The sequence below is a fragment of the Anomaloglossus baeobatrachus genome, chromosome 4 (genome assembly GCF_048569485.1).
Source record: "Anomaloglossus baeobatrachus isolate aAnoBae1 chromosome 4, aAnoBae1.hap1, whole genome shotgun sequence".
NCBI lineage: Eukaryota > Metazoa > Chordata > Amphibia > Anura > Aromobatidae > Anomaloglossus > Anomaloglossus baeobatrachus.
The window spans coordinates 329946742-329959699 of NC_134356.1; the positions used below are offsets into that span (position 1 = coordinate 329946742).

The following is a 12958-nucleotide window of genomic DNA, read 5'->3' on the forward strand; positions in this document are numbered from 1 at the left end:
GGACTCTTTTATTCCAGGATCTCATTTACAGCACAATAATAAATCTGCCCCACTGTGTCTTCTCTTGACTTTTCTGATATGCAAGATTTACATTATATTATCTGCGTTTCCAAGAACGGTGGTGATTCCCACAAATATTTCCGCATGCTAGTTAGGAATTATTACCAGTCTATTTAGTTATAACTCTATTCATAGTCTTCCTTGAAATACCATTTCTACAGAAAGAATGTCTTACAAATTTACTGTAGATATATGTACAAATTAAGAAAAAACAAACAAAAACAAATAATGTTGCCATATGGAGACACCATACGTTGACACACAGATTACAGAAGATATGTGTACATAGTCCTAAGGAATTATGGACCCATAGTTGTGTTCATGACATGGTCTGTTTTTAGAGAAGAACCTTATCCCTTGTTAAAATCTAAAATGTGTTAATAACATTTACTATATTTCTAATCCTCCTTGATCTTCTAAGTACTCTTCATTTCAGTTAGTAAATTCAATAAATAATGATGGCAGTTATACATTTTCGAGCAACAGAAATGCTTAGCCAATTTTCTTATGGCAAAACATGAAGCTTTGATGTTGACATACGTAGTATTTATTACAAGACATCTGCTATCAGTCTTCTTGTGTTAGAGGTTGCTGCACGTAGGAAGCCAAGGATGATACTGAGTGATGTGTGCTTCATGTCTCATTACCTTCACCATTAGTAATTATGTAACCCCAAATATATGTATGACGGGTGTGATGATTTTAATTAATTGTGTGTCATTGATAACCAACAAGTCAGAAAAGATTTATGTAAACTGCAGTTTGGTGCCTTCATTATCACATATTCTAGAAACATTACCTCTAAATAGACATCATGGTCCACTCCTCATCTATTCAAATGCCCAATTGTGTTTACATTAAGAGGAAATCCACATTTTTGCCTAAATTGCTCTTTAACTATAGAGTATTATACCAGGTACAGTTAAAGCAAGTTTCAACCTTGTAAGAAACACTTTCCAGCATAAATCCACAAAAAAATATTACTTTAACGCTTAAAAGTTCTTGTATTGATTATATATTGCAGAATCTATCTTGACACCAAAAATTACAAAGATAAATTCAGATTTCTGCAATCTCTGGTTTCTAGTGCATTGCATGTTACATGATGGATCTCATGGAAAAAAGGGGTAAACCAATGAACTTTTACAGAATTTGTATATAGAAGCTTCAGATTTGAATAGAGAAAATGTTATGAACCTCACATGAATTCATAAGAAGTAAAGTGAAATATTTAGAGAGATATAACCAGCCATGTATATGGCAATGTGAAGGATAATATTACATCTTAAAGTAAAATTAACCTAGCTATTGTGAGATTTCTTCAACATGTCCTAGATATACAGATGTGGTCAAAATTGTTGGTACCCCTCGTTTAATGAAAGAACAACCCACAATGGTCACAGAAATAACTTGAATCTGACAAAAGTAATACAAAAAAATCTATGAAAATGAATAAATGAAAGTCAGACATTGCTTTTCTGTTTCCACGGAATTTTTTTTATAAATTAAAACTCATGAAATAGGCCTGGACAGAAATGATGGTCCTTTAACTTAATATTTTGTTGCACAATCTTTCGAGGCAATCACTTCAATTAAACGATTCCTGTAACTGTCAATGAGACTTCTGCACCTCTCAACAGGTATTTTGGCCACTCCTCAAGAGCAAACTGTTCCAGTTGTCTCGTGATTGAAGGTTGCCTTTTCCAGACGGCATGTTTCAGCTCATTCCAAAGATGCTCAATAGGATTTAGGTCAGGGCTCATAGAAGGCCACTTCATAGAAGACCCATGTGAAACATATTGCAGTATGGACTAGTCTCTTCCATATCCGGATGAATCTTGGCCATTCAAGTCTGTTTGTATCCAAAAATATGTGTCTATGTGTCCACAACATATGGATCATCCAACCAGTATCTGATGTTTATAAAAACATTTAAATTCTTTAACAAAGGAGACTGTATTTGTTTTATATATATAAATACTAGCGGTACTACCCGGCTTTGCCCTGGTTAATAACTGTTGTTAACAAAATAGAATGTATTAACGAAAATTTATTCTGCACACAAAAACCACAGAACAAATTAGATAGAATTGTAATTATTAACAGGCAAAAACTAAGCTAATAGAAGCATTTCACAACATATATTTCAACACCACAGATTTAACTAAATTGGCAAAGTAATGTGCTCCGTCTGTCTTTCTCCAGGTCTGTCTCTTTCCTGTCTGTCTCTTTCCCCGTCTGTCTCTTTTTCCATCTGTCTCTTTCCCCGTCTGCCTGTCTCTGTCTGTCTCTTTCTTTGTCTGTCTCTATCTCTCTGTTTCTATCCCCATCTGTCTCTTTCAAGGTCTGTCTCTTTCCCCGTCTGTCTCCCCGTCTCTTTGTCTGTGTCTTTTCCTGTCTGTCTCTTTCCCTGTCTGCCTGTCTCTGTCTGTCTCTTTCCTTGTCTGTCTCTATTTCTCTGTCTCTTTCCCTGTCTGTCTCTTTCAAGGTCTGTGTCTTTCCCCATCTATCTCTGTTTGTCTCTCTGGCTGTCTCCTCCTTCCCTGTCTGCCTGTTTCTGTCCCTGTCTGCATGTCTGTCTGTCTCTTTCCCCATCTGTCTCTTTCCCCGTCTGTCTCTTTCCCCGTCTGTCTCTTTCCAGGTCTTTCTCTTTCCAGGTCTGTCTCTTTCCAGGTCTGTCTCTGTCTGTCTCTTTCCAGGTCTGTCTTTTTCCAGGTCTGTCTCAGTCTGTCTCTTTCACCATCTGTCTCTGTCTGTCTCTTTCACCGTTTGTCTCAGTCTGTCTCTGTCTGTCTCTCTGTCTGTCTCTCTGTCTGCCTCTCTGTCTGTCTCTCTATCTCTCTCTATCCGTCTCCCCACTGACATCTTATTACCTCACATATAAGCTTCTTATACTATGAATGTCTTTTGTTCCTATAGCAACCACTCACAGCTCCTACTAATAACCTGTAGTTCCAGTCTCCATTTACTTTAATGGAGCCATGTTTTTTGGAGAGTAACTGTAAAGCGCGGGGTTAAATTTTCCTGTCAAAACATAGTCTACTACGTTCCCTGGGTCACATGAGGTGTCTGCAAAATTTCGTGATTGTAAATGTGACGGTGCGGATACACTTTTCGTTTCACTTTTTCCCCATTATGTAGATAGGAGCAAAATTGATTGGTAAATTGAAACGCGCGGGGTTAAAATTTCACCTCACAATATAGCCTATGACGCTCTCGGGGTCCAGACATGTGAGTGTGAAAAATGTTGTGGCTGTAGCTGCGACGGTGCAGATGCCAATCCTGGACATACACACATACAGTCATATGAAAAAGTTTGGGCACCCCTATTAATGTTAACCTTTTTTCTTTATAACAATTTGGGTTTTTGCAACAGCTATTTCAGTTTCATATATCTAATGACTGATGGACTCAGTAATATTTCTGGATTGAAATGAGGTTTATTGTACTAACAGAAAATGTGCAATCTGCAGTTAAACAAAATTTGACCGATGCTAAAGTATAGGCACCATTATCAATTTCTTGATTTGAACACTCCTAACTACTTTTTACTGACTTACTAAAGCACTAAATTGGTTTTGTAACCTCATTGAGCTTTGAACTTCATAGACAGGCGTATCCAATCATGAGAACAGGTATTTAAGGTGGCCACTTGCAAGTTGTTCTCCTATTTGAATCTCCTATGAAGAGTGGCATCATGGGCTCTTCAAAACAACTCTCAAATGATCTGAAAACAAAGATTATTCAACATAGTTGTTCAGGGGAAGGATACAAAAAGTTGTCTCAGAGATTTAAACTGTCAGTTTCCACTGTGTAAGGAAATGGAAGAACAAAGGTACAGTTCTTGTTAAGCCCAGAAGTGGCAGGCCAAGAAAAATATCAGAAAGGCAGAGAAGAAGAATGGTGAGAACAGTCAAGGACAAACCACAGACCACCTCCAAAGACCTGTAGCATCATCTTGCTGCAGATGGTTTCAATGTGCATCGGTCAACAATACAGCGCACGTTGCACAAGGAGAAACTGGATTGGAGAGTGATGCGAAAGAAGCCGTTTCTGCAAGCATGCCACAAACAGAGTCGCCTGAGGTATGCAAAAGCACATTTGGACAAGCCAGTTACATTTTGGAAGAAGGTCCTGTGGACTGATGAAACAAAGATTGAGCTGTTTGGTCATACAAAAAGGCGTTATGCATGGAGGCAAAAAAACACGGCATTCCAAGAAAAGCACTTGCTACCCACAGTAAAATTTGGTGGAGGTTCCATCATGCTTTGGGGCTGTGTGGCCAATGCCGGCAACGGGAATCTTGTTAAAGTTGAGGGTCGCATGGATTCAACTCAGTATCAGCAAATTCTTGACAATAATGTGCAAAAATCAGTGACGAAGTTGAAGTTACGCAGGGGATAAATATTTCAGCAAGACAATGATCCAAAACACCGCTCCAAATCTACTCAGGCATTCATGCAGAGGAACAATTACAATGTTCTGGAATGGTAATCCCAGTGCCCAGACCTTAATATCATTGAAAATCTGTGGGATGATTTGAAGCGTGCTGTCCATGCTCGGCGACCATCAAACTTAACTGAACTGGAATTGTTTTGTAAACAGGAATGGTCAAATATACCTTCATCCAGGATCCAGGAACTCATTAAAAGCTACAGGAAGCGACTAGAGGCTGTTATTTTTGCAAAAGGAGGATATACAAAATATTAATGTCACTTTTATGTTGAGGTGCCCATACTTTTGCACCAGTCAAATTTGTCTAAATGCGGATTGCACATTTTCTGTTAGTACAATAAACCTCATTTCAATCCAGAAATATTACTCAGTCCATCAGTTATTAGATATATGAAACTGAAATAGCTGTTGCAAAAACCCAAATTGTTATAAAGAAAAAAGGTTAACATTAATAGGGGTGCCCAAACTTTTTCATATGACTGTACATACATACATACACACATTCAACTTTATATATTAGAGATATATATATATATATATATATATATATATATATATATATATATACAGTACAGACCAAAAGCTTTGCTTTTTTTAAGGTGTGATTACTTCTGTCAGGTTATTGTGATGCCATTTTCCTGGAGATGAATTGTGAAAGTGCATGAAGCTGTCATCTAGCAAGACCTTAATTGTAACCAAAATGCTTTTGAAAAAAGACCTAGGTCCATCTAGTTCAACCTTCCTCCACCAATTATACATTTTGTCACTAAGTCATTTATAACCAACAATGTTGTGTGTACTGAGGAAATCATCCAGCCCTTTTTTAAAAGCTGTTATAGTATCTGCCATTACTACGTCTTGTGGTAGTGTATTCCACAGCCTGACTGCTCTAACTGTAAAGAACCCTTTCCTATTTAGCTGCCGGAATCGCTTTTCTACCACCCGCAGTGAGTGCCCCCTGGTCCTTAGTATTGTCTTTGGAAGAAATAAGTCATGAGCCAGTCCTTTATATTGACCACACATGTATTTATACATATAAATGAGATCTCCTCTGAGACGTCTTTTTTCTAAGCTAAACATATCTAACTTTTTCAATCTGCCATCATATGGGAGGCCTTCCATTCCTTGTAGCAGTCTAGTTGCCCGCCTTTGAACTGACTCTAACTTCTGAATGTCCTTTTTAAAATGTGGAGCCCAAAACTGGATCCCATATTCCAGATGTGGCCTTACAAGTGATTTATAGAGGGGTAACAATACGTTGGCATCACTGGATCTATTCTCTTTTTATATACCCTAAAATCAAATACCTTTGCAAAGTCCAAATAAATCACATCAGCTGCATTACCAATATCCAGATTTGCGCTTACCCCCTCATAGAACCCCAACATGTTGGTTAGACACGACTTATCTTTCAGGAATCCATGCTGTCTGTCAGTTATTATATTATTTTCTGCAATATATTTTTGCATATACTATTTGTTAATCACAACATAGAGAGTAATTCATTGTTTACAATGTCATACCGTAGTATTTTGTAGCATACCCTCTTGCTTTAATTACTGCTCCACACGACGGGTCATTGAAGCCACTAGGGTATTCAGGACATCTTGAGACATCGTGCTCCATTCCATTTGCAAATCTGCATTCAATTAATCTTTATTGCTATGGATACGGGCTCCAACTCATCGCCCTAACTCATCCCATAGGGGCTCTATAGGGTGTAAATCAGGTGATTGGCTTGGCCATTGCAACAGGTAAACATTTTTCTTTCCTAACCAATTTGTTACTACATTGGATGTGTGCTTAGGATCATTGTCTTGCTGGAGTTTCCAGCCCCTGCCTACTTTGGTTTAACATGTGGCAGCATTACATTCTCCGATATATCTTTGTACATGGTGCATTCGTATTTCTATCAATTCTATGCAGAGGCCAATGGCAGATGCAGAAAAGCAGCCCCAAACCATGACATTGCCACCACCATGTTTCACTGTAGGTGTATGGTACCTTACATCATTACATTTTTCAATTGGGCAGTATATATAATGCTTGTCATCACTATCAAACAGATTGAACTTTGATTAATCCGAGCATAACACCTTAGACCAATCTGTCTCTTTTCATTGGCTGTGTTCTTTGGTAAACTCAAGTCAGACCTTCTGGTTCTTTGTAGAAATGAAAGGCTTCTTGACTGGAGCTTGTGCATTCATTCCTGCTGCTTTTAGCTGTCGCACCATAGTTTGACGACTCATTTTGACCCCATATTCTTTGTTCATTTCGTGCAAAATCTGTACAGCACTTTTATGGACATCAGATACAGAGTTTATCTTAACAATGTGATCAACTTTGGAGGACGTTTTCGTGGTCGTCCACTTTTTCACTTGTCAACTGTTCCATAACCTTTCTCTTTCTTTCTTTCTTTCTTTCTTTCTTTCTTTCTTTCTTTCTTTCTTTCTTTCTTTCTTTCTTTCTTTCTTTCTTTCTTTCTTTCTTTCTTTCTTTCTTATATGTGACACTTGACTCTGAGAACAGTTGAATTCCATAGCTACCTCTTTTTGGCTTTTGCCTGACTTCACTTTCGGAATAATAAGCTTCCTGACATCTGGTGATAAATTTCACTTTGTCTTTGCCATGTATTATACAAAAATCATTCACATAAAGAAAATAAATAAATTGTTTGCAAATTTAGAATTCCCATAACAAAATATGCAAAACTATGGCCCAGTAAATGTGGAAAACTATCACATAAAGGGATAAACAATGTCAAACACAATTTTATCCTTAGAGCTGACAACCATTTGCTTCTATTTTACTAAAATCACCAGGAAAATAGCATCACAACAACCAAACATAAGTAATCACACTTAAAAAAAAATGCAAAGCTTTTGGTCTCTGCGATATATATTGTGAGAATTTACATTCTTTAGTAGCAGGTAGCGCACACACAGGCAGTGCCTCTGATTCAACAGGAGGAGGTTTATTAACTTCATAAACTCCTAATGGAGTGTAAACAAAGAAAAACAGCCTTTATCTGACAAAACAGTATAAAATAAAATAACAAGTCCTACAGATCTACGGGTTCACCCATTTACAAAGGTCTCCTCACAGATCTGCACAGTATCACAAGTCTTTTCACCTTCATTCACAGGCAGACTCACGTCCCAGAGGTATTTCCACCTCTACTCCAAGACAATAATGGAGTCAGTTGATCTGCCTTCTAAATGAGCAGCAAACCATGGATTGGAAATAATGAAATGACCAGTCCCACCCAGCCCTTCCAGTTATTCCTAAAATCCAGACCCAAATCCAGACCCATTCAAAACCCTTTCAGCACCTATCATGCTGGAGCTTTCTCTCCGGGTATCACATCATCAAGACTAGGCACCTCGATGACACATACGTATGTATATATGTATGTGTGTGTGTATATATATTTTTTGTACCTCGAGCAACTGTAAATCCACTTCACAATCTAGTAGTAATTCTTATCTATTACCACAGGATTTTGGTCAGAAATCTTGGTTGTAAAAATAAACTCTTTCAGAATGGCTAAGGTATCAGAGAAGGACTTGGTACTCTTAAGTATGAGGTGAATTAGTGAAAGTTTTATGTGGCAATCCAATTACAAATGGGAAACGTTTCAGTCCCACATTCCTAACCTTCATGAGAATGTAACTGTGTAGGACATACATTCAGACACAAGTTTTGTTATTTTAGCTGTTTACAAAAACATGTTCAGAAATACAATTATATATATAATATGGGCTGAAAGTGCACACTCCCAGCTGCAATATGAGAGTTTTCACATCCAAATCGGAGAAAGGGTTTAGGAATCATAGCTCTGTAATGCATAGCCTCCTCTTTTTCAAGGGACCAAAAGTAATTGGACAAGGGACTCTAAGGGCTGCAATTAACTCTGAAGGCGTCTCCCTCGTTAACCTGTAATCAATGAAGTAGTTAAAAGGTCTGGGGTTGATTACAGGTGTGTGGTTTTGCATTTGGAAGCTGTTGCTGTGACCAGACAACATGCGGTCTAAGGAACTCTCAATTGAGGTGAAGCAGAACATCCTGAGGCTGAAAAAAAAGAAAAAATCCATCAGAGAGATAGCAGACATGCTTGGAGTAGCAAAATCAACAGTCAGGTACATTCTGAGAAAAAAGGAATTGGCTGGTGAGCTTGGGAACTCAAAAAGGCCTGGGCGTCCACGGATGACAACAGTGGTGGATGATCGCCGCATACTTTCTTTGGTGAAGAAGAACCCGTTCACAACATCAACTGAAGTCCAGAACACTCTCAGTGAAGTAGGTGTATCTGTCTCTAAGTCAACAGTAAAGAGAAGACTCCATGAAAGTAAATACAAAGGGTTCACATCTAGATGCAAACCATTCATCAATTCCAAAAATAGACAGGCCAGAGTTAAATTTGCTGAAAAACACCTCATGAAGCCAGCTCAGTTCTGGAAAAGTATTCTATGGACAGATGAGACAAAGATCAACCTGTACCAGAATGATGGGAAGAAAAAAGTTTGGAGAAGAAAGGGAACGGCACATGATCCAAGGCACACCACATCCTCTGTAAAACATGGTGGAGGCAACGTGATGGCATGGGATTGCATGGCTTTCAATGGCACTGGGTCACTTGTGTTTATTGATGACATAACAGCAGACAAGAGTAGCCGGATGAATTCTGAAGTGTACCGGGATATACTTTCAGCCCAGATTCAGCCAAATGCCACAAAGTTGATCGGACGGCGCTTCATAGTACAGATGGACAATGACCCCAAGCATACAGCCAAAGCTACCCAGGAGTTCATGAGTGCAAAAAAGTGGAACATTCTGCAATGGCCAAGTCAATCACCAGATCTTAACCCAATTGAGCATGCATTTCACTTGCTGAAATCCAGACTTAAGACAGAAAGACCCACAAACAAGCAAGACCTGAAGGATGCGGCTATAAAGGCCTGGCAAAGCATTAAGAAGGAGGAAACCCAGCGTTTGGTGATGTCCATGGGTTCCAGACTTAAGGCAGTGATTGCCTCCAAAGGATTCGCAACAAATTATTGAAAATAAAAATATTTTGTTTGGGTTTGGTTTATTTGTCCAATTACTTTTGACCTCCTAAAATGTGGAGTGTTTGTAAAGAAATGTATACAATTCCTACAATTTCTATCAGATATTTTTGTTCAAACCTTCAAATTAAACATTACAATCTGCACTTGAATTCTGTTGTAGAGGTTTCATTTCAAATCCAATGTGGTGGCATGCAGAGCCCAACTCGCGAAAATTGTGTCACTGTCCAAATATTTCTGGACCTAACTGTATATATAATAAATATATACAGATATATAAATATATAGAGATATAGATATTTATATATATATATATATATATATATATATATATATATATATATAAATATATATATATATATATATATATTGTAAAATGTATTATGGGGGAGATTGTAGAATTCAAAAATCTCACAGTGGGGTATTTTGAGTTATTTCATCTTATTATTGCTGTTATTAATAATAGTATTTTCTACTGGGCTTCAGGTAGTGAGAATGCCATTAAAGTGCCATATAATAAGTTTTATTGGCACGGCTTTTGTAAAATCATCTACTCATGTTTGTATTTTTCCCACCATTGTTATAATTTTAACACAATATATAATATATAAAAGGCCCTTCCTTTAATGATTGTCACTTCACAGCTTGGCGTATTTCACTATTTCTATTACAGAAAGAATAGAAGGTAAACAAAGTTCAGAGGAAGAATGACCATGTGTAGGGGGTGCAAAGAAATCAGAATATGCTTTTTGTCCTATATATACCTAATTGAGCAGAACACATTTTGGACTTCCTTCCATGCAATTCATTGTTTCTTAATGTCTTTCCAGGTTGCAGACATTAATTGTTTCATAAATACAAATAAACATGAACATATTTACTGCACATAATATATAATATCTATCTATCTATTATCTATCTTTCTATCTATGTTTTTATCTATCTATCTATTTATATATCATTCTATCATCTATGTATCTATCTATCTATCTATATATCATTCTATCATCTATGTATCTATCTATTATCTATCTCTCTCTATCTATCTATCTATCTATATATCATTCTATCATCTATGTATCTATCTATTATCTATCTCTCTCTATCTATCTATCTATCTATCTATCTATATATCATTCTATCATATATGTATCTATGTATCTATCTATCTATTTATCATCTATCTATATATCTATTATCGATCTATCCTCTATTATCTATCCATCTATCTATCTATATATCGTTCTATCATATATCTATTATTGATCTATCATCTATCTATTATCTATCTATATATCTATCCATTTTATACATAGGTTGCATCTTTACTCATTAAACTCATTGAAACAGTATCTACATTTGCATTTAATGTACCCATGCTATGAATGTGTTCGATAAGGATACCCCTCTAAGTGAATCCAGAAGAAATAAGTTCTCAGCCTCTCTTTTATTTATTGCTGTTTGTTTCTATCTCCCAGATCTCTCCAGTGGCCGCTCCAATTGATGGTGGCACTCCTTTAACAATATGCGGATGGGACCTGGTTTCCAGAAAAGATAATTTTAGATTTAAGAATGCCTCAGTCCTTATTGGGAAAAATATCTGCAGAATAGATGGAAAAAACAGCAAAGAAAACACGTAAGATACTTTGTCTATTTACACTTAAAGTATGACCATAATTCATTCTTTGCAGTACTATTCATTCTTATCAGCTAACAAAAAACAGCCATCTACATGAATGATAGCATATAGTTTGGCTACGTACTGGTTTTCCCCCAGTTCACATGCTCTTGTAGGATCCATGTAGTCACACTATGGTGTATACAGTAATATGTGTAGGAATTACACAGAGCTCATTTACTGCACATACAATTGTTCTCAATGCAGATAATGAAATGTGTGAATAAGTGTGGAAAGCTATGAATCAGATGAAAAATTGCTCATCTGACAGTATTTAATACCAAGCTAACTAAAGCAACACAGAAAAGCATTTTAAAAAGTGAAGTAAAATATAGGAGCATCTGAGGGAAAGTATACAAAATTAAGAATGCAGGGTATTGGTAGTGATCTCCATATATTAGCTGATCATAATTCACAGCACAGACACCTCTTCAGGTTAAATTGATGTTAATTACCAGGTCTGATATAATATAATGAACTCCGTGTTAGCTGGTAATAGGCCAGATTTCTAGTTGTTGCCACATTTTAGTCTTGGTGTACAGTGCCATACTGTACTTACCACTATCATGGGCTTCAAGGTGGGGCAGAGCGCTAATCTGTGTTTCCACTCCAGAACACATAATGAAATTAACATTGAACAGCAATACTTACCATATTTTTCGGATTATAAGATGCACTTTTCCTCCCAAAAATTTGGAAGGAAAATGAGGGGTGCATCTTATAATCGGAATGCTGCGGGCGCTCTGCTCTAGCTGCACTGTGCTGTGCTGAGGCTGCGGGCCGAGGGTGCTTTACTGTGATGGGCCTGCGAGTTCTGTGATGGAGCTGCGGGCACTGTGCTAGAGCTGTGGGCAATGTGCTGAGGCTGCAGGCTGAGGGTGCTGTGCTGTGCTGGGACTGCGAGCGACTTCTAAAAATGTCGGTAGTGCGAACTTCAAAATAATAGTGCCTAGAGTCGGCACATGCGCAGATGGAGCTCTTGACTCAAGATCTCATCTGTGCACACGCCACCTCTTGGAGCCATTTTCCTTAAGTCCGATGCTGCTGCCGAGAGCTCCATCTGCACACACACCAACTCCGGGCACCAGCATTTGAAGTCTGCACTGCCGACATCTTCAGGATGTCGCCCACAGCCACAGCACAGCATCCTTGGCCTGCAGCCCCAGCACAGCGAAGCTCCAGCACATCGCCCGCAACCCCAGCACTGCCCCCAGAGCATCCCTCCACCACCCCTGCCCCCAATGACCCCGCTCCACAACCACTGCCGCCCGCTCCCCGGTAAGACACCACCGGGTTTTAAGACGGACCTCTTTTTTTTTTTTACTTTTTTTTCCTCTAAATTTGGGGTGCGTCTTATAATCCGGTGCGTCTTATATACCAAACAATATGGTATCTTCCACAACTCTGCAAATCTCAGGGGTTGAGAGTTTTAGGAGATAGGTTCTAGTTTTGTTGTGAGGTTCTAAGGCATGGTGGTACTATGAATTGTAACCCTATTTGTCACACACTAAAGGTACCGTTACATTAAGCAACATCGCTAGCAACATCGCTGCTGATGCACAACTTGCTAGCGATGTTGCTTAGTGTGACATCCAGCAACAACCTGGCCCCTGCTGTGAGGTCGTTGGTTGTTGCTGAATGTCCTGGACCATTTTTTAGTTGTTGCTCTCCCGCTGTGAAGCATACATTGCTGTGTGTG

At 38.2% G+C, this 12958-nt stretch overlaps 1 protein-coding gene across 1 annotated transcript in view; it reads left to right on the forward strand.

Annotated features, from left to right (window-relative positions):
- The window catches only part of MET (MET proto-oncogene, receptor tyrosine kinase), a 213239-nt gene that overhangs the window by 102516 nt on the left and 97765 nt on the right, over positions 1-12958 (forward strand). Inside the window, exon 6 of the mRNA XM_075345034.1 lies at positions 11060-11217. Coding sequence (XP_075201149.1) covers positions 11060-11217 — 158 coding nt within the window. The remainder of the gene's footprint in view (positions 1-11059; positions 11218-12958) is intronic.